A 27759-nucleotide genomic window follows, 5' to 3' on the forward strand; every position below is an offset into this window, starting at 1 on the left:
TTAATTATTCTTGTTGATTGTAGCTACAAATTAGTCAGAATAGATGAAATATAGAATTAATGTAAAGACCTTAAAGACGATTAAAATACCTATTCACTTTTAACTTGCTTATTTGCAATTTCGAACAAGCTTGCAGCAACATCTTCCCGTTTGACATGCGACTGAGAAGTATCAGACTTGTCAAGTTCGGTGGAGCTATTCTTTGAACCAGACGAAAGAAAGTGTAAATTATTTGTACCTATTTTTGGCCCTGTCTTAGCAACAGTTATTTCAGTGGGTGATCTAAATTGTCTTTCAGATCCTTGAAGTGAACTCAAATTGGTGTGAGAATTAGTTTCGGATAGGTTTTTGGAGTCAATGCTATTACTCGTTGAACTCTGCAGATTCAACATATTATCTTTGTTTGATTTTGGTAAAAGCTTTTCTGGTAAGGGGATATCAATATCATTGAATCCCAATTTTTGAAACGATTCGAGAATATTCACATACTTATTTTTGTCTTCACTGACCAAGATCAAACCCAAATAAATCGATCGAATTTCATTTTTTAGGATGGTATAGAGCATTTTCTCTTCGTAAGAGACATTAGGGTCAAACATTCTTCGTTTCAATGTGGATTCAGCCTGAGAACTTAATAATTTTTTCAAAACATTCATTGATGATATAAGAGATGGGATGATATAGCCATTTAAGTCTGCTCTGGAGTCAACTGAGTTGGAAATGCGATTGGACATTTGAGATTCTTCATGTTTAATTATATCTACTGCATCTTTCCATATTAAACCAAAGGTATAGAAGCCAGCAGCGCTTTTTGAAGTTGATCTAACAAAATCCTCCAAAGCTTCTATCTTGAGACTAAGAAGATTTATGACTGGTTCTATGTCTATTTTCTCACTAACTGTGTTTTCAGCATCATTTATTTCGATTTTGTTTAGATTCTCTCGTGTTAGAATGTCTTCCTGTTCTGTTTTCTTACTAACGAAGTTTTTCATTAGATTATTCAATTGGCTTTTAACAAAGTGTGATTTTTCCGAACCTTTAGCAAACCCTCGCTCGTAAGGGGTTGGTCCCTTGTCATGATTCAAAGAAGATTGATCGACTTTTGTCGCTAGGTGATCATCTTCGGGTATTAAAAAGGGCTGGGCCCCCATTTTACTAGAAGTGAGGGCGTCTTGGTTGATTATTGGGCTTTTATTTTTAGGAAGTTTCTGATTCTGCTCTCGTAAAGGTTCAGTTTCTTTATGGCCCATTGCTTCTAATGATGTAGATAGTTTTGTTGACTGTTTTGGACCCGAATTCTTATTGAATCTTACATTGACTGGGGCCCTTCGTATTATCACGTCTAGTTCTTTTTCAGGTAATCCACTCAGTTGTAAAAAATTCATGATGGCTTCTAGGCCCTGTTTATCTAAATCTTTGAAAAGGCTGACGTATTTAGATGATCTACTCTCTAGTACAGAGCTGGTTTCTCGTATTTCTAGGTTTAGTAGCTTCTTCTTATTTTTCAATTTTATTAAAGACTCTTCTAACTGATAAATCTCCTCGTCAATCATGTCTGATTCATTGAGAAGGTGATTCAACTTCTTGCCATGCTTATTATCATCGCTTTTAATTGACCTTATTTTATCTAAAACTTTGCTTCTCCTGTGGTCCCAGCGTTCAAACTTATCAAAAAGTTCTTCAGTGGAAGTGATATCACGTTCATACAATTCCTTCAATGAGTAATTATTCTCTGAAAGTTGTTCAAAATTTTGCTGTAGCATACTTCTTATTCTATCTAGTTTGCTACTACCATTTTGGAGATAAAGTTCATGTTTAGTAACGTTTTTTTGTAACTCATTTTTTAATCCTTCATTCTGATTTCTCAAGTACTCTAAGGCGCTTTCATTGGTATGAGTTGGAGTTGAAGCTTGATTAAAAAAAACTGAATTACCGTGAAACGAATTATTCATTGAGTTGTGAACAGAAAAGTTGGAATGATATAAAGCATCATCATTCATGCCTCTTCCATTCAAAGGTTCTTGGTCGTTGGTAAATATTCTTGAGGGATTGGAAAAGAAATCTTGGTCGGGAATGTTGGGAGTAGATTGTAAAGTATTATTATTACTTTGAAGGTCTCCTTTGGACCCATTGCCAAATATACCAGCATTTTGCATTGAGCCTGATGAAAGAAACTCTGCTGGTTCATGATTGTCTTCTTCTTCCTCTTCCTCCTCCTCTTCCTCTTCTTCTTCTTCTTCTTCTTCCTCCTCATCTTCATCCGATGTAGATTCTGGTATGGCTGATTGTGGAACGTCTTTTCCATGGCGCTTTTCGTGAACAGTCGACGCTAGACTAATGGACTGGAACACACCATCCTTAGATGAGTCCATTGGCATCATGAGATCTGAGTTTCTTCTGGTTCAAGATATCTATCTACGAGTTATCTGTGGCGATGGTTATCTTTTGTCGTTTTTTATAACTAAAGCGCGATAAAAGAGATTTTGCTTAATGATCTCGTGAACACATTTTATCACTTAAATCTCTACTTATCAACGCCTTATTCATACAATAGTTATACGGGTACAAGTATATATAAGTGCACTAGAATAGAAATCAAAGTAGACTAATGTGAAATAAATAAGTAGAATAGAAACAATGAAATAAAAGGAAATACATAGTGAAGTGAAGCAGAAAGGGAAAATCAAGCATTTAAAACGAGTCATGAGCCCAATAAAGTAATTAAGTGACCATGTTGATGGTTAGAGATTAAAACATATTCAAAGTTAAAGCACTGGCAACAGATTTGGAGTCAACTACATTCTTAAACTCATCAAAACTTAGTTTCCCGTCACCGTCTTGATCTGCTTCCATCATGGTCTTATCGACAATCTGTTGTAATTCTTCATCCTGTAAGTTCTTACCAACCATCATTTTCATAACGATGAAGAGTTCCCCGTTTCCTATGTAACCATCTCTATCGATATCATAAATTTTGAATGCAAATCTTAATTTATCAATCTTGGAAGTTTTCCCGCTGAAAGCCGATAACCCAGTAATAAACTCTTGGAAATCAATGGTTCCACTACCGTCTTCATCGAAAACATCCATTAATCTTGTTGCTAGCGGATTAGATGATATCCCTGGAATACTTAAAAATTCATTCTTGTCGATGGTTCCACTACCGTCTTTATCTAATTTCATAAACCTCTTTCTCAATCTATCAATCTCATCTCTATCGAAATTGGTTCCTTCCATAAGTTCATCTAAGATTTTTGACGATGCTAACCCCATTTTACTTGATCGTTTCCTTGTTTAAACTACCTTGCTTTAAGAATAATAAGAGGAACAAATGGCATCTTTTAATTAAAGAAAAAAAAAACTTTGAATATTACTAGACATCCGTACATCACACATGTATTATAATATATAACTACAACATATAAAGACAAGAGAAGAAACTGATTTGGATAGACCCGAAACAGTTCAATTAAAGTTTGGATGAAGAAGGAACGAAGGCACCACTCAAGTAACTACCACCATCGATTGGTAAAACGATACCGTTAATATAGTTAGATTCCTTAGCACTTAAAAATAAGACAGCATTTTGAATGTCTTGTTTTTGGCCCAATCTCTTTCTTGGATTTGATTCAATCATCATATCACCAGCAGCAGAGATAAGACCCTTTGACATTTTGGTTGGGAAGAAACCTGGAGCCAACGAATTAACGGTAATGTTTCTAGGACCCAATTGAACGGCCAAATTCTTTCCCAAGTGACTAACCCCAGCTTTTGAAGCCAAATAACCATAAGTACCAACTGGTTCTGAAGAAATCAAAGAGGCAACGGATGACATGATAATGATTCTTGCAGGATCTTCGAAAGTACCAGCTTTCGATAATAAGGGAGTGAATAATTGAATGCTATGGAACACAGAAGCAATATTCAAGTCTAATACTTTCTTAATGGCACTAACTGGGTGGTCTTCTAATGAAGCACCCCAAGTAGCACCAGCATTAGCAACCAAAATATCAACTTTTTCAACTTGTTTAGCAACTTGATTGAAAAAATCAACTGCTTGGTCTTCTTTAGTAAGATCAGCAGGAATTGAAATTATCTTGACTGATTTACCATTTTCTTTAGCAATCTTCTCTAAATATTCTTTAGATTCTTTACAAGCATCAGCTTTTCTTGAAGTAATAACAACTGTTGATGCTCCGTTTAAAACGTAGGCTTCAGCACAATCTAAACCAAGACCTCTGGTCCCCCCAGTGATCACTGCTACTTTGTTATTAACGTTTAAATCAACCATTATGTATCTAAATTGACTATTTGAAGTTCAAATTCACCTCTAAACAAATCAAGAAGGTTGGCACTTGTACTCAGTTTTATACAATTTCAATTTATGTCCGGTATTCACAATGTTTTTTCCAGTGATCGCTTGTCTCCACATTCGTATTTACTGATTTGTACCTCGGAAAACACTTCTCACAAGCTTACTACGAAAAAATAGATTATATACAAAGAAACCGTTTAATATACAGAAACCCTTAAATATGAAGACCCGAAAAGAAAGAGAATTAATAATACAGAGAGACCTATTTAACAAAATAAACGAAAGTTGAAAAATGCAAAATAAAAAAAGATGCAAAAAAAAAAAAAAAAAAAAAAAAAAATCAAAAAAAAAAAAAAAAAAAAATTCAAAAAAAAAAAAAAAATGATTGCAAGACGATTGCAAAATGAAAAAGTTGAAAGAGACTAAGTAAGACTGTTGTCGACTTCGGTAGAAACGTTATCGAGACGGAAAATAAGTTGGAGACCAACTACTTTTGGATTGGCCATGGCAAAACTCAAATCGTTGGAATCAAGCATATTTATATCTTTTCCAACGATAACTTGGATTAATCTATTGGATCCATTGACAAAATCACTGATTGACCATATTTCGATTGCTTCATCGCAGACCAAAAACAAGTTATTGTTTTTGAATGCGATCGAGTTTGCTTTAAAGTCAAATTTCAACATTGTAAATCTTGATAATTTCCCGTGTTTATTGGTGAAAATGGCGTAATCGTTATAAACTAATAAGAATTCAGCATTGTTAGTTAGCTTGAACATCCCCATTGGTTTAATACTACTAGCGTGCATTGCTCTTTTGATGGCATCAATTCCAGGGTGAGAAGAAGATGCAGTTATCGAAGTACTAGTGGCCATAGACATATTGGTACCATTTTGTAGTAATCGTCTTCCGTATGCATCAGTTTTCTTGGAGTCAACGTTTGGAATTTCTGGTATGGATCTTGGAATAAGTTTATCCAATTCCAATATTTCAAAACCTTTATGAGTGTGAACTGCAAATGAAGTATTAAAAATTGATATTCCAAAGCATTCAGCTTCCACGTAGAATTTTTTCACAACCTTGAATGCATTGAAAACGCCATCGTTATCAGTTTCAGGAATTAAGACTTTGAAATTGGTGGTTCCTGAAGAGTTCCCCTTTCTTTTGGCGTAAAATAACATAGTTATTTCTCGGTGGCGGCCAATTTCATAAAAGGATACCGGTTCATTTGATAATGAAATAGAACTCATTGAATCTCGGCGTTCGTAATAAACATTGATAATCAGATCTAATGTATAGTATCGTAACTGTTTATTTCCTAAGATCACCACTAAGTTGATTGATGTAACAACGCTAATCTTGGTTATATCAACCCCGTTAATTACTTTTTTCCATCGATTTTGCATATCACTCAAATAAACACCATTAACTAATCCAACTAAGTAAAATTCCGTGCCTCTATACTCAAATTTGGAAACACTTTGAGCTTTACTGAATATGATATGATTTCTTGAATTATTCAATGAATAAGCATCACCATTACATCCTAACTTGGCCAACCTGGTAAATGCATCCGTTGAAATTGATTCAATTGGATCGTGAGGTGCACAAACTTGTAACTTTGTAATTCTATTACTAAATTCATAAGCAAAGTTTGTATTTGAAATTAAGTTTAAATTATAAGGTTCTGTTTTCTTTAATCTGGAACAAAGACTACTTCTTGCCGAAATTAATTGATTAACCCAGTCCATTCTTTCACGCTCTGTTTTTGCTGAAAACGTAAATGAATCATGTTTGCCTCTTCCAGCATATCTAAGTTTTATAGGGAATGATGATGGTTCATCTTCATTTTCTGGTAATACAGGATTAGGAGATTTGGGACTTGTCAGGGGATTCAAATTTAACGTTTTACTCAATGAAATTTCAATACCCCCACTGGTTGCGAGTGTTTGATTTTCTTTGATTTCAAAAAGTAATAATTCAATTGGTATTGGGTTTTCAACAACTTTATAATTATATCCACCCAGACGAGGATTTTTAATTTTTTCAGTTATGAATAAATAATTATCTAATAATATTAAATGATTAATGTAAGTGTTAATTTTTAAATCACCTTTACGGGATAAGTCACCCCTGAAGAGAAACCTTCTATTCTCTGATCCTAAATTAATGTTTGGTTGTTGAATACTACTTTTCCAAGTTAATTGTTTATAAACTCTCTTCAAGGCATGAATATTATCCGCGTGAACCTTCATTTCATTAACCTTCGAACCTAATTTCTTGATACCATCAATAGCTCTGGTTAAAGCAATGTATTCAGGATCTTGAGAGTCAAAAGACTTTCTAATGTCCGATAACTGTAGTGGTAACAGCTGATAACGTGAGTTGAAGGTACTCATGAATAATAATGGTCCGTTAACTTTCAATTCTTTGACTCTGCTTATATTTCTAACATTGTGGTCAACCCAGTTTTTAATTAACTCATATTTTAAAAGATCCTCGATCATTGGGACAGTACTCATATATTTGAGTAAACTATTCTTGACAACCTGAGACCAATTATAATATATATTAGCGATTTCCGAAAGATTGGAAATAAATTTACCGTTGGAAATCAATATACGAAGCAATGGATGAAAAAGACTTTTTTCATGAATACCGACTAATTCCTTTCCAGGGCTAATCATATCATCTTCGAATTTATTTATCAGTACAATTTCGGGTCCAACTAAAAGCTGAGCGATTTTGATGAACTCTGGTCCAACAATCTCAACAAAACAAGTAGCTCTTTGAATAAAAGTTTGTTCATATCTCAAAAGATCGAAGATTAAAGATTGTCTTTTCGAAACATTTTTATCAAAGTTTCTTAAATCTTCAGCTGTCAATTTCCAATGTGATGCCCAATCTTCACCAAGGACTATTTCGTGAATATTAGTGTTTTTCAATTGAAGTTCATGTTCAATTAATCTGTTCAAATTACAGTTGAATGAGTAGCATCTTTTTTGTACATTTTCATTATGGTTTTCATTCAAAGTTTGATTTTGCTGGCGACCACTTGCGTAATTATGATCGCGATCATGGCAATAACAGTCAGTTAAATCAACCATAACACCGCTAACGTAAGCCGAATCATCCATTAAAATACCTGGTTCGTCCTTAGAAGCCAATGCAACATTATCAGGTGATGTGGAGACTTTTGAGGTAGAAACTTTGCCAGTTGCAGGGTCGGGTAAAGATTTTTCATCATCTTCGTTATCTTCAACGCCATAGCAATAAAATATTGCTCTTGATTTCAATAATTCATCAATAATACGATCAGCGTTTTGACCAATCAAATCCAATGGAACATCACGTTTGTGGAAAACGATCAATTTAATTAAAGCCTTTTTGAATTCCCTTTTAGATATGAACAGGTCATGAAGCCAAACCTTCAACTTCAAGCACCACTCAAACACGCTGCTTAAAGACCAAACACGCTCACATGTTGAGAAATGTTGAGTGACTAAAGACGAAGAAGAAAAGGGTAAAGAAGGTAAATCAAGAGGCACTGGAGGTAATTCATCATCTTTTTTCTTTTTCAATGCAGCTTGATTATTAGTTTCATCATTTAATAGATTATTTTTAAGGAAAGAAATTGCAGAAACTGCAGAGTTCATTGTGAGGTGTCTTTGAGGCCCATTATTTGAATCATTTGATGAAGCAGATGGTAAATCAGGTAGAATTGAATAATCGAAATAAGAATTAATGGGAGTTTCCGTTTTACCATAATCAGGAGAATATATTTTATTGTTGGCATAACTACTTGAAGTAGTGGCAGAATTAATCTGGCCCGTACCAATATTGATATTATCATAATAATCACTGATATCAGTTTTTTGAGTTTCAGATGATTCAATTGAACTCCAGCGAGAAGGACGTTCGGATTTTTCGAATTCGTCATCATAAGAGACTTCTTGAATTTCATTTGAATCAGGTGCGTAATATTGGCTATAGTAATTGTCATAGTAAGATTCACCAGTGGTTGGAGAGGGAGAAGGGGGTAAATCCGAGTCATTATGTTGGTATTGATAATCATTAAACGGGCTAGTATAATTAAGAGAAGGAGATCTTCCATAATATTTTTTTGGGGACGATGGTTTACTACCAAATTGATCAATATCCTGATTGTTTAATGGGATATTTAAAGAAGGAGTTGATTTAGTAGAACCACCAAATTTTGCAATTCCGTGTCGACGATTAGTAGGTGATTTTGAATTATTATTGGAATGATCGTCTGATCTTAAAGCAGGCATTGATTTTTGAGGTTTTAAAACGGTGGATCCATCAGGGAGGCTTAATAAATTATCATCATTTAAAGGAGGGATTCTTGAAGGAGATCCCGAATGGGAATATCTACGAGTGATTGGGGAGGAGTTAAGATGGGAACCATCAGAATTGAAATCAAATTTTACTTTAGAAGGAGTTAGGTCCGGATTGAAAAAATCATAAGCTTGATCATCATAATCATCATTATAAGTAGCTATGATATCCAAATCCGCATCATAACTTTGGGAAGGATAGGGAGGCGTGGGACCATTTAAAACATTTATATTATCGATTGGTAAAGGACCAATTGGAGAGCGGGAAGCTTTATTTGATAATCCTTGAAATTTTCTCGCTGGACGAGATTTTGACAGTTGAGAATTTTGACTAGAAGGCAGATCTTGATATTGTTTATTCGAATAAGGCGGATCAAAATCATCATAGCCGGGTAATTCTTTAGGACCCATTGGTTTTGGACTTTCATAATGGAAATAAGTATCATAGTCATAGGCGTCGTAAGTATCGTTATGTGTTTGATCGTTATAAGGAGGATACTGTTGCTGTGGTAGCTGTTGATGTTGATATTGATATTGTTGTTGTTGTTGTTGGTATTGTTGTTGTTGGTATTGTTGTTGTTGTTGATATTGAAGTTTTTGGTATTGTTGTTGTTGTTGTAGTTGCTGCTGTTTCAACTGTTGCTGTTTATATTGATGAATATCAGGAGAAGTATTAACTTTTAAATTCATGGTTGGTTTTTTATTTGAAGGATTGACAGGATTTAAAAAAGTCGTCGTCCCGCCTTCAGTAGCTGAACGATTGGGTCTAGCCGGTAGAGCAGGTAGTATTTTACTTGGAGGAGTTGAAACTGAAGATGTTTTGGTGGGCGGTAATGGAGGTAATGGTTGCTCCGATTGAATTTGACCAGAATTTGGAGTATTTATTTCTGGAATTTCAATTCCTGGAGGAGGCTTCCTTTTTAAAGCTTTTTTCGTTGTAGTTACTTGAGACGAAGGCGCTATTGAGTGATTAATGGGGTCATTATTAGACCTAGTTGATGTTGACTGATACTCCCGTTGATACATTGTGGATGACAAGGGAATTTGGCGCTGTTATAGACAGGAAGACGATGAGCTATTTGCAAGATGGTTGGGATGTGTTGAAGGGGAATAAATCTTATTTTAAAACAAAACTTTGATCTTTTAAGAAGTATTGTTGATTTAACCGTTTCAAAATGAAAACAAGTCACTCCCTCACCAAAACTTTAAACCAAAAAAAAAAAAAAAAAACGCTAACAAAAAAAATGACAATCTCCAATTCTCACAATGTTATACGTGAATATATAGCTATACGGGAGTGCTTGTACGGGAATACTTGTACGGGAACATAGAAGAGGGTAGGCAATCAGTACACACGAGTAGTAGAGTATTTAGTAACCGGTTGAAAAAAATGGAAATAAAAGGAACAAAACCCAGAGAAAGAAAAAAAGAAAAATGGCAGACGAGACGAATACCAAAGTAAACAAAAGAGCCTAACAAAGCTAACAAAGCTGACAAAGCTAAGCTAAGCTTGGACTAGACCGGTTTGATTGCACAAAGGAGTTTTGCATTGGGTGGTGATGGAGAAGAGTGCCAACTCCTTCGTGCTCAGATCAGACCCAATTCCTCCCAGAGACGATTGCAAGTGGAATCTCTAGACTTGGTCAATTGACTGACTACAACTTGTAAGGACAACCGCCGAATTTTTGATCGAAACCCTCTATGGAATGATGAACAGGAGGATTCGTACGGGCTGGCATGACTTAAAGGAATGATAGTGTAATTTAGAAAGCTATACAAAATACTAACCTAATGACATGTGATGACAGAGTTAGTGGTTAGTTGTTAGCAGTGGTCAGTAGTTAGCAGTGGTTAGCAGTTAGCAGTGGTTAGTAGTTAGTAGTTAGCAGGTAGTCAGTGGTTAGCAGGTAGCCAGTAGTTAGTAATTAGCAGTCTCAGATTTGGTGTATGGGCAAAAAGATGAAAAAACTCAAGACGCGTTTGGATGACCCGAATACAAGAATCAGTTCCACGGCTTCATCATCGATCGATACCATGGCCTACTCTCCCGAAGTCAGCAAGCTCATAGCCGAGGGCTCCAAGCTCTATGCGGTCAAGGAATATGACCTTGCCTCTAGTAAATACGCAGATGCGTGTGAATTATTCAATAAGGAAAACTCCAGTGATGACGGGGACTTATTATTATTATACGGGAAATCATTATTTCAAAGTGCAGTTCTGAAATCTGAAGTCTTTGGTGGGAAGCCTGAGGAGTCCGAGAGTAAGAAGGAGGAGGAGGATAAGGAAAAGGAGGATAAGGATGATAAATTTCAATTCCATGAGAATGCGTTGGCCGAAGAAGATGATGACGCCGTACCTGTTGCTGAAGAGGAGGACAGTGAAGAAGGTGAGGAGGAGGGTGAAGAGGAAAGCAAAGATGAAAGCAAAGACGAAGAAGAAGAACAAAGTGATTTTGAAATTGCTTGGGAAATTCTTGATCTTACTAGATCAATCTTTGAATCGAAAATTGAAGATTTAAAAGAATTGGAATCAAAAATTAGTCCTCCTTACTTATCAAATGATCGTGAAGAAACAACTAATGAATACCTTATAACTTTGAAGAAATTATCAGAAACATACGATATTTTAGGTGAAGTTTCTTTAGAATCAGAAAATTTTAGTCAATCAGCAATTGATTTAGAAAATTGTTTAAATTTAAGATTAAAATTATACAATCCTAAAAATTCTTCGCTTATTTCAGAATCTCACTACAAATTATCTCTTGCATTGGAATTTTGCGTTGAAGATCCCGATTCAAGATCTAAAGCTGCTAATCAAATGAAATTAGCAATTGATTCAGTCAAGTTAAGAAATGAAAATGAATCCGATCCTAAAAAGAAACAGGATAATGAAGATTTGGTAAAAGATTTACTAGTGAGATACAAGGAATTAGAAAAAGATCCCGCTGAAGAATTAAAACTTCAACAAATGGATATCATCAAAGGTATCTTGGGTGAAGCTACCTCTTCCGACTCCAACCAACCTAAACCTTCCTCTTCTACTCCTGCTGTCAATGACTTAACCTCAGTTGTTAAAAAGAGAAAACCTACTAAATCCTCCGGTAATGACTTTAAAAAACAAAAGAAGTAAATCTGTATATTACTGTAATTTTATAGATCGATATAGTTTGTCCTGCATGTAGCTTCTCCTTTTTTTTTTTTTTTTTTTTTTTTCCCTCTTCTCTTCACTTAAGAGAAGAGCTTTGAAAAAAAGATTGATATACTTTATCTTCCCATAATCCGAATTCCAGAATCAAAGTACAATGGCAGCAGCTCAAGTGCCTAATGAAAAGTTAGGAAACCCCAAGTCCAGCAGAAGAAGAAGAAAGAAGAGAAGAACTGAAGATTTTTCGTCGGATGAGTCGTCATCTTCGTCTTCTTCCGATTCTGATAACGATAAAGAAGAAGAAATTAAGGGTTCTGATAATATTGAGAATGGGAAAACCCCAAACATAGATGATATTGATATAGATTCAGATGATGAAAAGATAACAAATAATAAAAATGAAACTGAACTTCTATCACAAGAAACTCAAAAGCAGATAAATGAAATTAAATTTACTTCGAATACATTGAATTCAAATAACACTACTAGAACCGCAGAAGAAATAAAACAAACCGTTGACAAAGATAGAAACGACCTAGAAAGTCAATTTTTGGGATTAATGGCAAGTAATTTTTCGGACGATCTAGATGAATTGAGAAAAAAACCTGACTTCACTGATAAGAGTTTGGTAATGTTGGCTAAAGTGTTACAATCGGGAAGTAACATATTTGATGAAGATTCTTTGGATGCTCTAATTAAAAATTGAGTATAGCTTTTAAAGGTTTGGAAGCCTCTGTATATTATTATTTGATAGATTTAACTTGGTTCAGCATAATCAGTTCTTAGTGTAGTTGAAAGTTGTAGTCGATTATTCTGACCGTAAACTACTGAATTCTTCATTTTTCATATTTTACGTAATTTTTCACTTTTACCTAAAAATTTAGGGTAAACTTAGTCAAAATAAAATTCAAATTCACGAAAAGGTGATATACTTAAATTTTTTGAAAAATCTTAAAAATCTTAAACCTAATTCACAAGGAAATGTACACTTATATTGACTTCTGGCTTGTAAACAACGTGAAAGGTCTAATTGGATATGTATACTTCGCAGCATAAATATATATATATATAAGTTGCTTATGAAGCACTAAAACTGTCTCCAAAGAGAATTCAAAATATTATGCGTATGACTGAATGCAATAATTCTAATTCTAGCTAGTTATTTTAAAAATATTCAATGAATTCAAGATTTTTTTTTGAAATTTGAGAATGCTTTTAAAGATTGTAAGAATTAAGATAGTAAACCAGCTCAAAATTCAGTCATAGAAAGCGCCTGGCTAGCTCAATCGGTAGAGCATCTGACTCTTATTTCTGAGATCATCAGAAGGTTGCGGGTTCGAGCCCCGCGTTGGGCTTTCTTTTTCCATCTTCTTAATTTTTTTTTTTTGCATCTTGTCCTGCTTTGAAAGTGCTTCAGATCATTTTTACAATTGGAGAGTAACATACTTAACGTATATGCATTCTATAAACTCTAAATCATTAAAACGGATCTTCGTACGGATCCTCTTCATCATAATCATCATCTTTTTCGAATTCGTAAACAATAGCCCCACCAGCAGAGCCAAGTGCTTCTTGAGCTTGCATAAATGGCAATTCAACTTGTTCTCTGGCAAGCTTTTGTTTCGAGTTGGTGGTCAAATTGAATGTGGTGAGGTCTTTCAATAAGGATTCATCTTCTTCGACTTCTTCAGTATTTTCTTTGAATGGTTCATAAGTATGGTTTTCTGTATTGATGATGAATTGATAAGTCAATGATCTACCCGATTTTCTTCTATTGGTGAGAATTAACTTGAAAACGGGAGAGTTCAAATTCAGATTCACCGGAAATTGAAGCTTATTAAGTTTATTATCCACGGCTTCTTCATCATCCAACTTCTTGGGTTCTAACTCAAATATCGAGCTTGCAACATAATTCAATAAACTTATAGAGCTTGGATAGTTGATGCTAGCAGGCTGGGGGACATGCGTATGAAATACGCCCAAGATTGTGATATTAGGCAGTATGAGACTGGTTATAAATTCGGTTAATTTCATATTTTCAATATAGTTTAACGAATCTATTATCACTAAGGACTTAGTGGTTACACCCCCGGTTTTTTTCTGAACAAAGTCAATTATCTCTTGCTGTGGTAGAACAGAGCAATCTATGAAATCATTAGCATACTTTGGCTTATTAAGAGTTTCAAATGATAAATATATTATATCATTCGAAAACTTATGTGCAACCTCTTGGATGAAGTAATGTGATGTTTGGGCTAACGAATCGAGAACCAATAAAAAGGGAGAGCTTTCCTTGAGAGAAAGTAGCCTGTTGAGTAGAACCACTGAATTCTGACTAGCCATATCTGTTCTGGTATATTAAGATCTAGAGGCCTTTAATGGTTAGAGCTTCTTTCAAAATTTTTTTTTTTTTTGGCCTGATTGATACTAGCAGCAATAAAATTGTACACCAGCACTACTCATCTAGCTTTTAGGATGCGCTCTCCATATTCAAGTTAATACAATCTTTCAACTATACAACATAATTAAACAGGTCAAAGAGAACGAACAATATGTCGAAAAAGTCTCTAGTGGGTAGCTATACGATACCTCAGGGGCTACAGAATGAGTTAGCTCAAGAGTACAAAGAGAACGATTCTATTTCCTCACAAGATTTGAAAAACAACATCAATCAGAATGACTATCAAAAGAAAAGATTCGAAAGGAAAATTGATCTTGAGTCAACTCAAAGCTATAAGAAATTGATGGAGCAACGTGCATTTGAAAGAGATGAATTTAGGGTAAAGAAATTGATCAAGGAAAAAGAAGCAAATGGTGAACAAGCCAAATTACTACCAAGAAAGAGAAAGAAGAGGTGGGATGTGACTCCAGAAGAATGGCAAAAACAACAAACTTCCGTCAGTGATTTAGTTTTGAAAGAAAAGGTACCTATAATCAATGGGATTCCATTGAATAATAATGTGTTAAACAAAATTCTTCCTTCTGGATACAGAATAGTTCCTCCACCTCCAGATTACAAGCCGTTAGATCCAAGTCTAGCGCCTGATATTACAGAAGCACCTCCGGATTATTATGTACCCCCCTCCGAGGAAGGAAATCAGATAATTGCAAGAAATACTGAGTATAGTGGTGTACCGCTTAAGGAGGTAGACATGAAATATTTTGGGAAATTAGTGCAGCCTGACAAAGCATCTGGCCATCAAACCAACGAACAAAAGAACGAATTGGAAATACTAAGCTTACTTCTCAAGATAAAGAATGGCTCTTTGCGTTCAAGAAAACATTCTCTTCGAAAATTAATAGCCAGCTCCAGAAAATATGGCCCAAAACTTCTATTCAACCAAATATTACCGATTTTATTAGAACCATCTTTAGATATTCAAGAGCGCCATTTGTTGGTCAAAGTTATTGGTCGCATACTATTTCAGCTCGATGATCTTGTTCGCCCATATACCGACAAAATATTAATAGTAATATCACCCTTATTAATCGACGAAAATTTCACAATGAGACTTGAAGCAAGAGAAATAATATCAAGTTTGAGTAAAGCAGCTGGTTTGAGTAATATGATTTCCAATTTAAGACCAGATTTAGATCATGTGGATGAATATATCAGGAATATAACATCCAGGGTTTTTGCAATCGTGGCAAATACGTTAGGGTTGGTGAATTTCTTTCCTTTCTTAAAAGCAGTAATCAAATCTAAAAAAAATTGGATGGCTAGACATACTGGTGTTAAAATTATTCAACAGTTGTGTGTTATGTTAGGTGGTGGTAATGGAAGTTCTATTTTACCTTACTTACCTCAATTAATAGAACTTTTAAAGCCAGTTTTGTCTGATGAGATGTTACAGGTTCGTACAATGGCAGCGTCCACGGTAGCACAATTGGCTGAAAGTGTTAAACCATATGGGATAGAATCTTTTGAAAGTATTTTAGAGCCAGCATGGATTGGATTGAAAAAACATAGAGGTAAAGGTTTGGCAAGCTTTTTGAAATGTATTGGAGCAGTTATCCCCTTGATGGTGCATGATCCAAATTATGAGGAATACTCAAATTATTACACTAAAGAATTAATGTATGTTATTACCAGAGAATTTCAGTCACCGGATAATGACATGAAAATAGCTATTTTAACTATTTTAGCGAATTTGCCCATGTCCAAATCGTTATTTACAAAATATGATACTGAGGTTGTTCAGCCATTCTTCAAATTTTTTTGGAATAGGAGAATTGCAACTGATTCACAACAATTAAGTAGATTAGTGGTAGATACTACAACTCAGCTTGCACTTAGTTTTGAGTTTCTCGATATATTGGAAATGATTGTTTTATTTACAAAAGACGAAAATGAAAATTTAAGAAAGATGAGTTTAGAAGCTATCAATAAAATGATTATCACTGGAAAAGATGAATTGATAGGGTTGGACTCACATCTTGAGGCAAGATTGGTTGACGGTATCCTATTTGCATTTCAAGAACAAACGATGCAGCAAAATATATATTTGCAAGCATTTGGGACGGTTGTGAAAACTCTTGGAATTAGAGTCAAACCACATATGAATTCTATCATAAGTACGATTTTGTATCGTTTGAAGAATAAATCTTCTGAAGTTAGACAACAGTCATCAGATTTGATCACCACCATCGCTCCGGTTATCAAAATTTGTTCCGAAAATGATGAACAGATACTACTCAAGTTGGTTTTAATATTATACGAATCATTAGGTGAAGTATATCCTGAAGTATTGGGATCAATTTTGAATTCTCTTTACGCTTGCATTGATTCCATTGATAAAACATCTTTATATTTAATGCTGAATCCTTCTCTTAATCAAATATTACCAACTTTGACCCCCATTTTAAAGAACAGACATGAAAAAGTTCAGGAAGCTTCAGTTAAGCTTGTTGGATTGATTGCCAAAAAAAATGCTGAAACGATAAATGCCAAAGAATGGATGCGTATTTGTTTTGAAATGTTGGACATGTTGAAAAGCACGAAGAAAAGAATTAGGATTGCAGCTAATAGAACTTTCGGATATATTGCAAAGACAATCGGACCACAAGATGTACTTGCAATGTTATTGAACAATTTGAGAGTACAAGAAAGACAACTAAGAGTTTGTACTGCGGTTGCCATTGGGATCGTTGCTGAAACTTGTGAACCTTTCACAGTACTTCCAGCTTTGATGAATGAATATAGGATTCCCGACAAAAATGTTCAAAACGGTTTATTGAAAGCTCTCAGTTTCCTATTTGAGTATATTCAGGGAGATATGATTAAAGATTATTTATATGCTATAACTCCATTACTAGAAAACGCATTAACTGATAGGGACTTGGTACATCGGCAAACTGCAGCTGCAGTAATAAGACACATGGCTCTTAATTGTATTGGGTTGACAAATGATGGATATTTCGATGTATTTATTCATTACTTGAATTTGCTATTACCAAATATCTTTATAACTTCTCCCCATGTAATCAGTCGTGTTTTGGAAAGTCTTGATGCATTAAGACTCGTTCTTGGGAATGGTACTTATACAAATTATGTTTGGGCAGGTCTATTCCATCCTGCTAGAAAAGTGAGAGCTCCGTATTGGAAAATGTATAATGCTGCTTACGTACAAAATAGTGATACTCTAGTCCCATATTATCCAAGGATAGATAAACTTCCTGATGAAAGTAATTTTAACTACGAAATTGAGGAACTCGACATTTTCCTATAAATAGTTTATGTATTAATTTTAATCTTAATAAACTTAATTTTTCCATTCAAAAAATTTTTCGTTTGAATATTTTTGATTTCCTCCCAAAAGAACTAGTTCATCTTCATTAAATCCATACTTGATGATTTCTGCATCGGAATAGTATAATTCAATCACATAACGAGTAATCTTCCGTGACTGTAGTTCCTGGATATCATCTGCATCACAACAATCCATTTCATCGTAGTCTATACTCTCACTAGTCACAATTCCAGGAAAACAGCTAGTGACCCAAGGACCTTCCTCTATCTTCCAGTATGGTAAATTCTTAATCCATGCGTTCACTTTTTCTTTAGCTGAAGGATTTTCCTCCGTTTTAGGATCAAATTTTGTAAAATCATTTGCATTGGTAGTGTGGCCATTGCTAACTCCTGAAATATCTTTATTAAAGTAATCCGCTATTGCCTGCTTGTTCTTTAAATTACCCTGCTGACTTATCCCTTCAGCTGAAGAAAATGGTTCTCTTCGCTTTATATTTTTCATTTGAGCTTCCCAGTATCTCAATACGAGAAATAATACTTATAGGCAATGGTCCTACCAACTTGCTGTTATGTCACAATCAATGTAGGAACTATTCCGAATGCCTCTTGTACTATAAATCCCTTTTCCAGCGGGAATTTATTGAACATTTTGCAATCATAATCACTGCTCGTTTGTGGAGTAGCTTTTTTTTTTCATCGCTGGAAGTAAATTAGCAGCTAATTACTATTGAGGAAGGTTGCAGAAAAGCTGCACACACACGACGGGAGCAAGATTTGAGAGGTTTTATAGAGAAGAATAGTAAGATATGCTTGAATACATTTCATTTTGATCCATGGGAATACCGAGGACTTGCTGGATTCGCTGGAGTTGCATAGACATTGAGAAATGGGTGTTACATCTTTATGGGAGATACTAGGTCCCACGGCTAGACCAGTCAGATTAGAGGCATTATCTCGAAAGCGAATGGCGGTGGATGCATCGATTTGGATATATCAATTTCTTAAAGCAGTAAGAGACTCTGAGGGTAATGCATTACCTCAATCGCATATAGTCGGGTTCTTTAGAAGGATATGCAAGCTATTATACTATGGAATTCTACCTATCTTTGTATTTGATGGGGGTGCCCCTTCCTTGAAGAGAAAAACTATACTTAAAAGACGAGAAAGAAGAGAAGGACATCGGGAAAGTCTTGCCCAAACAGCACAACGGTTACTAGCAGTGCAGGTGCAAAGGGAAGCCGAAATGACGAAGAAACCAGCTACAGAAGGAGATACTGTTTATTTGGAAGATCTTCCAAATCTACATCCCCAGCATGGCTCACCTAGTCAAGCAAATAATGATAAAGAAAAGAATGTTTTTGTTCGACGCGACGAATACCATCTACCAGAGTTGAATAAATTCAAAGTATCGAGAAAAGACGCTCGTATTATGCCCGAGGATGAGTTTCAAGAGCAGTATGATTATTCTTTTGACATTGTTGATGGTATAGATATCAATACGGTTGATCCTGCGTCTAAGGAATTTGCAGAATTACCGACCCCTACTCAATATATGGTTTTATCCCATTTAAGACTACGCTCCAGGTTAAGAATGGGATTCAGTAAAGATCAACTAGAAACGCTTTTCCCCAATAGCTTGGATTTTTCAAAATTCCAGATTCAACAAGTTCAAAAAAGAAACTTCTATACTCAAAGGTTAATGAATGTAAGTGGTATGAGTGAAGATGGTGGTAATGTAACAAAGAGAATTTCTGGTGACAAAGATCGTAAATATGCTTTGGTGAGGAATTCTGATGGCTGGACGTTAGCTTTGACCGACGGAGGCGAGCAAGAATCAAATCCAATCATGTTGGACGAGAATGGAGAAGTTCCAAGAGAGGTCATCAATTCGATGAAAGAAGAATTAGAAGATAACAAAAGCACCAAAAAAGAGAATGAAAAACAAGAAGAAGACAGTGAAGTCGAATGGGAAGACGTTTCATCAAACGAAAACGAAGAGACAGAGGAAGAAAGAAACATGCAAAAAGCAGTCATTGAATCCATTTACGACCAATATAGGGATGAAGACCCTGGAACTGCTCACGCGACGGGTGAGGATAAGTTGAAACAAGTAGTTTCTGCCCCACCATATAGAAATGAAGATTTTGATGAAATCGAACTTAAACAAGCTATCGAAGAATCTAAAAGGGACTTACTCAATCTTGAAGAACAAGAGAAAAAGTTTAACCAGGGAGTAGCTAGGAAAGATCTTGACTTGAAGAAAGTAGAAAATCCCCAATCTAGTTTATTATTTAACTTTGACCAGTCTTTATTATTTGGCAAAAAGGCTCCAGATAATACTGGGTCCCGAAAGACTCAAAGCTTTAAAAAAGAGGAACATGCATCAACAAATCCCAATATTAACTTTATTGATCTAACTCCAGATAAAGTATTGGGAAATGGTAAGAGCGTTCCACGAGAGGATCACGGATACGATGAAAAAGAGAAAGAAAATACTGGCACTAATGTCATGTCAAAAGGTGAAAAGAAAGAAGCTCCACATGAAGAGAAAATAAAAGTTAATATTGTTCATGAAGATAGTCTGAGAAAACAAGATCTGATCCAATTGGAAGATAACTCTTCAGACATCGATGACGAAGAAGAGCCAAATTCAAAACCAGAAAAACGTCGTGAGTTACCTTCCTGGTTTAATGATAGTATTTCCCCCGCACAAAACCCACATATCCAAAGAGCTGAAACCACAAGACCTTCTTTTCAGGAAGGAAAGGAGGATGATGACGAAGCCGCAGGACTTATAAGTTGGAGAGAGGCCCAAGAATTGATGAATGAAAACAATGAAGAAAGTGAAATGAACGAAGAAATATCACCGGATGAAATCGAAGAGATTGCCAGAAGTGATGTTTATCCATCTCAAGAAGATAATGAGCAGTCGGGTCCTCAACATGGGGTAGAAGAAGTTGAAGAAAAAAAACCAGGAAGAAAAGCAGCTGTTTTAGATTACGATTTCGAGGAAGAAGAAGAAAATAATTTGGCAGAACAGCTTAGAGTGGAAGAAGAAGAAGATGAGCACTTCCGGTCTCAAATTAAATCAAAAAATATGAATAGCAACTTGGGTCTAGGAACTAGCGTTACTGACGCACAGTTAATGCAAGAGAAGCTCCAAAAAGATAAAAGAGATTCCGATGAAGTTACTCAAAACATGATTACGGATGTTCAAGAGTTACTCAAAAGATTCGGTATTCCTTACATTACTGCACCCATGGAAGCCGAAGCCCAATGTGCTGAATTATACCGGTTGAAATTAGTTGATGGTATTATAACAGATGATAGTGATTGCTTTTTATTTGGAGGAGATAGAATATATAAAAACATGTTCAATCAGAAGCAGTATGTGGAGTGTTACATGGTGGATGACATAGAAGGCAAAGTCGGTCTCACTCAAGAGAAGCTTATAGAGTTGGGGCTTTTATTAGGTAGCGATTATACAGAAGGTATAAAAGGCATAGGTCCAGTTTTGGCAATGGAAATTTTGGCAGAATTCGGAACACTAAAGGCATTCAAAAATTGGTTCGATGAAAATACTCAAAGGATCCCAGATAAAAAGGATCAAACAAGCTTGAAAAAAAACTTGCTAAAAAGAATAAAAAGCGGTAAATTGTTTCTTCCTGATTCTTTTCCTGATCCTACCATAAGAGATGCATATACAAAACCTGAGGTTGACCATGATGCAAGTGACTTTAGTTGGGGAATCCCCAATTTAGATCAGATAAGATCATTTCTTATGTTCAATTTGCGATGGTCGCAAGCTAGAGTAGACGAGGTTTTGGTTCCACTAGTGAAAGATATCAATAAAAAGCGAGCAGAAGGAACTCAATCCACAATTGGTGAATTCTTCCCTCAGGAGTCAATCTCTCTAAGAAAAAGCATTGGACTAGGAAAAAGGATGAAGTCTGCTGCTGACAAACTAAACAAAAGGGCCAAACGTTGAACATATAATGAATTAATGCATAGTTTATAGCCATTTTTGCAGTAATTGTAAAGTTTATATTTCCTCAAGTTGCCATACTTTTCCTGTTTAGGAAGTCTACGCACAAATCTGATTCTTTTTTTCTCTTTTCATTCGGATTTTTTATTTGAGACTAATAAGTTGTTCAATGTTCAAGCATAGCTTTACAATTGATCTTGTTTGAGAAGAGAATACCCTGGATTGAGTGAGGTTTCAACTAGAGCTCTGCATAAGATGACTGAATCTCTAGCAAAAATATCTTCCATGTTGGAGTCCGCAAAGGACCTCACTATTGAAGCAGCGGTGTCAGCCTCTTCCAGGTTGACCGACACCCCAAGTTCGTTGCGCCCACAAGAGATTTCAAAATTGTTAAATTCTAGGCTTGATAGAGATGTTTTAAATGGGATGAAATGTGTTGTATCACTAATTTCAAGAGGGGAAGATGGGTTGACTCATTTTGCCGATGTTGTGAAGAATGTAACTTCCTCCAATTTAAAAATAAAATACTTAGTTTTGATCTATTTAACTAGGTACGCCGAAGTTCAACCAGACACTGCATTACTATCAATCAATTCGATCCAGAAGTCATTAAGTGATAAGAATGCCTCCTCAAGAACTACAGCTATTAGATCTCTTGCAGGTATCCGGATCCCAGAAATTTCTTCACTTTTATTGTTGTGCATTAAGAGAACAGTGACTGATCCAACACCATGGGTAAGAGCTGGTACTGCTATAGCTATAGCTAAAGCATACGAGATCCCAAATATCAATAGAAAGCAATTGTTTGAATATCTATGTCAACTTATTGCTGACAGTGATCCTTTAGTTGTTGGCTCGGCGATTAAAGCCTACTATAAGATAAAAGTTGAACTTAACAATAATCGTAAGAAATGGGATCCGATTCACGGAAACTTTCGAAGATTTGCTGAAATTATGTCCCAGCTTGACGAATGGGCTCAATGCTACTTAATTGAAATATTAGTTGAATATTCACGGAAGTTCTTACCTAGGCCAAAATTATATCTTAGAAGCGAAGAAAATCAAGTTATCAATTTACCAGACGATTATTCAGATATACCTTTCCCAGTCTACGATGTATCAATGGACAGTGATCTCGAACTATTTCTCAATTCCTTGAAAGTTTTAGTTTATTCAAGATCTGAATTTGTTATTCTTAGCATCTCAAAAGCTATTTATCTATTAGCACCCCCACTGACTTTCAAACACTTCAAACTAAATGCAGCATTATGTAAACTTGCTACAGGATCGAAAAACAACCAAATTTCTTTATTTGCATTGCAAACAATATCAATGGTGTCTTCTCATGACAAATCCATCTTTGGTCAATACTACAAAAAATTTTACCTTTTTCCTTCGGATACAATACCAATTGCTACTTGCAAACTTCAGATTTTGTCTTCCTTGATTAGTGAAAACAACGTCAAGATAATTCTTGATGAGTTAAAATATTATGCATTAAACTCAAATAACCATTTACTTATTGCCAAAGAAGCAATAAAGGCAATTGGTTGTTGCTCCCAGATATCCCCATATTGGAATGAAAAGATTTTAAAATGGTGCTCTAAACAAATCAAAAGGACCGGTGGGGGTATTTTAAATGAACTTTTGACCGTTACAAGGTACTTGATTCAGCAAAAACAAAATCAAACAAATGTGCACAATTCCGAAGATGTAAAACAAGATATAATGAAGACCACATACAGACTTTCATTAATTTTGAAAGATGATGAAGTGAACTTAGAAAGCGATGCTAAAGCTAGTATCATTTGGATAATTGGGGAATTCACAGGAGTTGCACAGAATACTATAGCTCCTGATGTATTGAGGATTTTGATTAAAAATTTTGTGAAAGAGGCCGAAAAAGTAAGGTATGAAATACTTGTATTATCAGCAAAAGTTTTTTCAATTGAGCTCGATAACTTTAAGCATGAGAACAGAGAGGATGATACCGAAGCTATGCTGTCCTTCCTTGAAAATAATATTATTTCAAAAATGTTCCAGCACGTATTGCAGTTAGCAAAATACGATCAATCATATGATACTAGGGATAGGGCAAGATTGTTTCACGTTTTGTTGAACACCGGCAGCTCACAATCACAGCTAGCATCATTATTTTTACAAGTACCTAAGCCGGTTCCAACAATTACCTCATCTACAGAATTAGGCTCAAAGGAATTCAAATCCTTGCATTCAGCTTTGGTCGATTATTTCAAGGCAAATGACTGGACAAGCGATGAATCTAGTCTCCCCCCATCCTCTATCAGAAAGCAAACACAAATCAGAACTAATAATTTATCAAATAGTGGTGGTAATGTAACTTCGGTTTCCTCCGCAAAGTCAAGATCAGTATCTCCACCAATTATCAGTAATCATGCGATTTCGTCTGCCAGTTATCATAATAGAAACAACCTTCCTGAAACAAAAGAGACGTACAGATTGCAAAGTTTGGACGAATTTTTTGGGAACGAAGATGAGGAGGAATCGGGCGAGGAGTTAGAAAGCAGCTCTGAAGAAGAGGAAGATTACGAAGAAGAGAGCGAGGAGTCTGATGACGATAACGAAGAAGACGAAGAAGAAGGTGATGAAGTTGAAGAAGAAGGAAAGAATGAGGAGAATGAGCAAAAGGTAAATGAAGACGGGGGAGTTGATAATTACAGTACATCTGATGAGTCAGATGTAGACAGTCAAAAAAATTTCATCCAGCATCAATGAAAAGTTTAAGATGTACCGTATTTAGAAAAAGAAATTATCAATATCATAACAACACCTTTTAGAACAGCAACACTTTGCCAAAGCATCATATGGAAGGAAGCTTACTGAATTTGAACAATAGGCTTCAAATGCATCAAGAAGTTAGTTTCGCTTTCAGAACAATATTTTCCAAAAATAGGAGGCCCTTATGTCAATAGTTCTAGAAATAAAGAGTCTTTTTCGATACGTTTATCAGAAGATAAACTTTGCCCGATTTCCCAAAGCTTTTCTTTCCTTGAATTAACGGTGCCACTCATGTCTCTAAAAAGGCTTAACTCCTTCATTTTTGTTATATAGAAAACGAATAAAGAAATTCCTTTTCCTTTTTCATGAATTAGTAACTAGCTTAATATTGCAATTCAAGTTCTGTATTTTTTTGGATAACAAAAAGCAAGCATGTCTCAATGATTGGATTGTTTACTATAAGTAGCTCAAATTATGTGATTTGCCCTATTGAATACCCATGGGAATGCAGCAATTGGACTTGCAATAATCACGTAATGAATTGAAAAGTTCTTTGGAAGTCTCCCAATTTTGCTGCAACTTTTCAGAGGGTCGAGAAAAAAATGTATGGAAGGCAATTTAGTTGAAAGCTTAATCTTCCAATCTTAAAATTTGTAGGAGCTTTTCTCAGACTATCGGCTAAAGATCGCCAGGTGGAAAACTAAGAAGTAAGTTTGGCATTTGAATACAGAAACAAGTGCAACAAAAACAAGAAACGGTAGGTTTGTCCGAGGTTTCTTTGGCAACATTTTAGTTACTAAATTAAAAAAATGCCTCTTCTTATTGTTTGGCCACCGAATTGTAAACCACGAGGCGCGTGGCAGAAGAATACCAATTGGGTCCAGTGGATAGGGATGAAGTCAAAAGAAGGGCTTTTATCTACATTTGATACGAAAGTTTTTGAGGCTTTATTCAGCTGCTCAGTTTGCAGCCTACAAAAAACCTCCCGAAAAATAACCTTAGTAAAAAAAAATCTAAACAGAGGCAACTATCACGGTTCTATTTGTTTACCATTATTCGATTGAATAATAGTAACGGAGCTCAAGGGAGATTAAAATAAAGTAAAACAAAAAAAAAGAAGCAAAAAATATACGACCGTTAAAACAAAGATGGGTTGTATTATAAAGAGCTAAACTTTATTGTTCCAGAGAACATTTGAGCAAGGTAGTTTGTAACTTTGACACCCAACCCGTAAATTAAACGAGGTTCCTGATTGTTACCGGGGTCCAGTTTGTAAGGAGTGTTAATTTACCATTTTGAAATTTAAGTATCTTATAGAGTTATGTACAATAACTCATATTTTGGTAATTGAGCTTTGAAGTCACTTAAGGCTAAAGAAGCAAACAACAAACTTATCCTTTCAGCCTTAAAAAAAATAAACCTAAGAACAGCTTAGTTCAAGTCTAAGGCTTCGAGTTGCAGGGCTTCCACAAAAAACATTAGTTCCTTCCAACATTCCTTGACCAATTCGTAATCAACCGAACTCACGTGAAATCGGACCCCTTTCAGAGATTCTTCGATCTGGCACTCTTTTAGTTTGGCCTGGTTGCAACAAATGGGAACAATTGATTTGGTTGAAACCTCAAGATGGGAGTACTCTTGTGTTCGCGCTTGTTTTTCAAATGGCATCTACTTGAATGGCGCAACTAAGCTCATATCTCAAAATCTTTCCTAAAGCTTCTTACATGTCTGAGGAAAGTAAGTTACGTACCTTATCACCTCAGATACCCGAATCGTACTTTTCATTGCACATTTGGGTTAAAGGCTGAATATGCGAGCTTTCTTTCTTTTCTTTTTTTTTTTTTTTGGTGATAATTTTTTCACGTATTTTATTTCTATTTTTGCAATAATTCAAATTTTGCTACACCAAATCCAATAGTCAAGTTATTTTGGATTCTGTTTGTTTGTTTTTTGAAAAGCTGGCTTAAAATATAGTCCCTTGTGTTCAAAAATTAGTAAAAGCGAAGAAAGGAAACCCCGTAGGTTGCATATAGCTCTAGTTTACCATGAATAAGTATAATTCGATATGAATATAAATATTGCATTGATTCCTGGCAATTTTGATCAAAAAAACTTTTAATCTTATTATCATTATCTCTACTCAGTCACTCGCTTCAATTTTTAAAAATGAAATTGCAAAAAGTTGCTAATTTTGCTTTGATTGCCGGTGCATTGGTAACTCCAACAGCTGCCATTGATCTTTCCGGTAAACTTCAATTCTTAGAACAATTAATTGACTCTACTCTTACTTTGAAACAAGATATCATTACTGGTATTCTTGAAGACAAGTTCTGTTTCATTAAAGGTCTTGTTACTACTTTAGAAAGTAAGAAAAAGAGAGAAGAAGAAGTTATTGAAGAAAGAGATTTAGGTTCATTGGTTCCAGCTGCTGCTTTAGTTGTTTCAGATGTTCTCAAAGTTAAAGACGATGTTTTCAACGTTGTTCTTAATTTTGAAGCTGAAAAAGCTGATGCCCTTTCTAATATCATTAAAGACAAGGTTCAACTTTTACAAATTGTTAATACCGGTATTGATGACGGTATTATCACTATTATTGATAAAATCAACTCCACTATTGTTGATAATCCTTTTAGCTGGGCTGCCTCAATTTTGGTTAAACCAAGTAAGAAACAAGGTAAATGTTGTTTACCAGATCTTTTAGGTATTAAAATCGAATTAATTAAAGATATTAAAGATGATCTTCTTAATACTATCTTGAGTGTTCTTGAAAGTACCATTGAATATAAGCTTCAAACTGTTGAAAATATCTTGAATGCTTTCGACCCAACCCAAGCTATCAGTGACTTTACCAAGAGAGATGCTGTCTTCAATAATGCTCCTTCTAATGTTGTTAAGGTTAAAAGATTCCAAGAAATCCTTGATATCTTCAACTTCTTGACTTCTATTGCTACTAAAGACTTGAACTTAGCTAACTACTGTTGGGATTGTGACTGTGGTCAATCTTCCTCTTCCTCTGTTGCTTCTTCAACTACCGTCTCTTCTTCTTCTACTCCATCTTCTGTCTCAGTTTCTACTACCGTATCTAGTACCGCTAGCTCAAGCTCTACTCCAGGTTCCGGTTCAAGCTCTACTCCATCTTCTGTTTCTTCTACCGTTTCTAGCACTGTCAGCTCCAGCTCTACTCCAGGTTCCGGTTCAAGCTCCAGTTCTACTCCAGGTTCCGGTTCAAGCTCCAGTTCTACTCCAGGTTCCGGTTCAAGCTCGAGTTCTACTCCAGGTTCTGGTTCAAGCTCCAGCTCTACTCCAGGTTCTGGTTCAAGCTCCAGCTCTACTCCAGGTTCTGGTTCAAGCTCCAGCTCTACTCCAGGTTCCGGTTCAAGCTCCAGCTCTACTCCAGGTTCCGGTTCAAGCTCCAGCTCTACTCCAGGTTCCGGTTCAAGCTCCAGCT

General features: G+C 35.4%; 13 protein-coding genes and 1 non-coding gene across 14 annotated transcripts in view; 8 read left to right on the plus strand and 6 right to left on the minus strand.

The window, feature by feature from the left end:
• Positions 1-12: 12 nt before the first annotated feature.
• Positions 13-2499, minus strand: HYPBUDRAFT_140197 (uncharacterized protein). Its single transcript, XM_020219740.1, has one exon. It carries the CDS (start codon positions 2379-2381, stop codon positions 90-92), a length of 2292 nt encoding a protein of 763 aa, XP_020076410.1. The 5' UTR covers positions 2382-2499; the 3' UTR covers positions 13-89.
• Positions 2500-2558: 59 nt separating this feature from the next.
• CNB1 (calcineurin regulatory subunit B) lies at positions 2559-3276 on the minus strand (the record flags this gene model as incomplete). Its single annotated transcript, XM_020221405.1, has 1 exon — positions 2559-3276. One exon carries the CDS (start codon positions 3271-3273, stop codon positions 2749-2751), a length of 525 nt encoding a protein of 174 aa, XP_020076411.1. The 3' UTR covers positions 2559-2748.
• Positions 3277-3372: 96 nt separating this feature from the next.
• On the minus strand, positions 3373-4343 carry HYPBUDRAFT_153170 (uncharacterized protein). The gene has a single exon (XM_020221406.1). The coding sequence runs from the start codon at positions 4289-4291 to the stop codon at positions 3470-3472; it is 822 nt and encodes a 273-aa protein (XP_020076412.1). The 5' UTR covers positions 4292-4343; the 3' UTR covers positions 3373-3469.
• A 394-nt stretch (positions 4344-4737) lies between these two features.
• On the minus strand, positions 4738-8073 carry TUS1 (Rho family guanine nucleotide exchange factor; the record flags this gene model as incomplete). Its single annotated transcript, XM_020219741.1, has 1 exon — positions 4738-8073. Exon 1 carries the CDS (start codon positions 7972-7974, stop codon positions 4738-4740), a length of 3237 nt encoding a protein of 1078 aa, XP_020076413.1. The 5' UTR covers positions 7975-8073.
• Positions 8074-10710: 2637 nt separating this feature from the next.
• HYPBUDRAFT_6619 (uncharacterized protein) lies at positions 10711-11805 on the plus strand (the record flags this gene model as incomplete). The annotated part of the gene is made up of 1 exon (XM_020223591.1): positions 10711-11805. One exon carries the CDS (start codon positions 10711-10713, stop codon positions 11803-11805), a length of 1095 nt encoding a protein of 364 aa, XP_020076414.1.
• A 113-nt stretch (positions 11806-11918) lies between these two features.
• On the plus strand, positions 11919-12588 carry HYPBUDRAFT_153171 (uncharacterized protein). Its single transcript, XM_020221407.1, has one exon. The coding sequence runs from the start codon at positions 11978-11980 to the stop codon at positions 12524-12526; it is 549 nt and encodes a 182-aa protein (XP_020076415.1). The 5' UTR covers positions 11919-11977; the 3' UTR covers positions 12527-12588.
• A 503-nt stretch (positions 12589-13091) lies between these two features.
• On the plus strand, positions 13092-13175 carry HYPBUDRAFT_t104. Its single transcript has one exon. It is a non-coding gene; the product is annotated as a tRNA-Lys (tRNA).
• An 878-nt stretch (positions 13176-14053) lies between these two features.
• On the plus strand, positions 14054-17549 carry HYPBUDRAFT_157416 (mRNA-binding U2 snRNP complex subunit; the record flags this gene model as incomplete). The annotated part of the gene is made up of 2 exons (XM_020222286.1): positions 14054-14058; positions 14363-17549. The coding sequence occupies 2 exons, from the start codon at positions 14054-14056 to the stop codon at positions 17547-17549; spliced, it is 3192 nt and encodes a 1063-aa protein (XP_020076416.1).
• Positions 17550-17582: 33 nt separating this feature from the next.
• Positions 17583-18071, minus strand: HYPBUDRAFT_6623 (uncharacterized protein; the record flags this gene model as incomplete). Its single annotated transcript, XM_020223592.1, has 1 exon — positions 17583-18071. One exon carries the CDS (start codon positions 18069-18071, stop codon positions 17583-17585), a length of 489 nt encoding a protein of 162 aa, XP_020076417.1.
• A 328-nt stretch (positions 18072-18399) lies between these two features.
• On the plus strand, positions 18400-21590 carry RAD2 (ssDNA endodeoxyribonuclease). The gene has a single exon (XM_020221408.1). The coding sequence runs from the start codon at positions 18456-18458 to the stop codon at positions 21555-21557; it is 3102 nt and encodes a 1033-aa protein (XP_020076418.1). The 5' UTR covers positions 18400-18455; the 3' UTR covers positions 21558-21590.
• Positions 21591-21809: 219 nt separating this feature from the next.
• On the plus strand, positions 21810-24164 carry HYPBUDRAFT_93961 (uncharacterized protein; the record flags this gene model as incomplete). Its single annotated transcript, XM_020223917.1, has 1 exon — positions 21810-24164. A coding segment is annotated over one exon (2355 nt), but the record flags the coding sequence as incomplete, so codon positions are not given.
• Positions 24165-25031: 867 nt separating this feature from the next.
• HYPBUDRAFT_210387 (uncharacterized protein) lies at positions 25032-25428 on the plus strand. The gene has a single exon (XM_020223066.1). The coding sequence runs from the start codon at positions 25121-25123 to the stop codon at positions 25373-25375; it is 255 nt and encodes an 84-aa protein (XP_020076420.1). The 5' UTR covers positions 25032-25120; the 3' UTR covers positions 25376-25428.
• A 275-nt stretch (positions 25429-25703) lies between these two features.
• HYPBUDRAFT_153175 (uncharacterized protein) lies at positions 25704-25994 on the minus strand (the record flags this gene model as incomplete). Its single annotated transcript, XM_020221409.1, has 1 exon — positions 25704-25994. A coding segment is annotated over exon 1 (232 nt), but the record flags the coding sequence as incomplete, so codon positions are not given.
• Positions 25995-26477: 483 nt separating this feature from the next.
• HYPBUDRAFT_167217 (uncharacterized protein) overlaps positions 26478-27759 on the plus strand; it is a gene marked incomplete at its 5' end in the record, with an annotated part of 2405 nt that continues 1123 nt past the window's right edge. The window contains one exon of the mRNA XM_020222758.1: positions 26478-27738. Within this exon, the coding sequence (XP_020076422.1) occupies positions 26478-27738 (1261 nt within the window). The remainder of the gene's footprint in view (positions 27739-27759) is intronic.

Source organism: Hyphopichia burtonii (assembly GCF_001661395.1).
Source record: "Hyphopichia burtonii NRRL Y-1933 unplaced genomic scaffold HYPBUscaffold_4, whole genome shotgun sequence".
Taxonomy (NCBI): domain Eukaryota; kingdom Fungi; phylum Ascomycota; class Pichiomycetes; order Serinales; family Debaryomycetaceae; genus Hyphopichia; species Hyphopichia burtonii.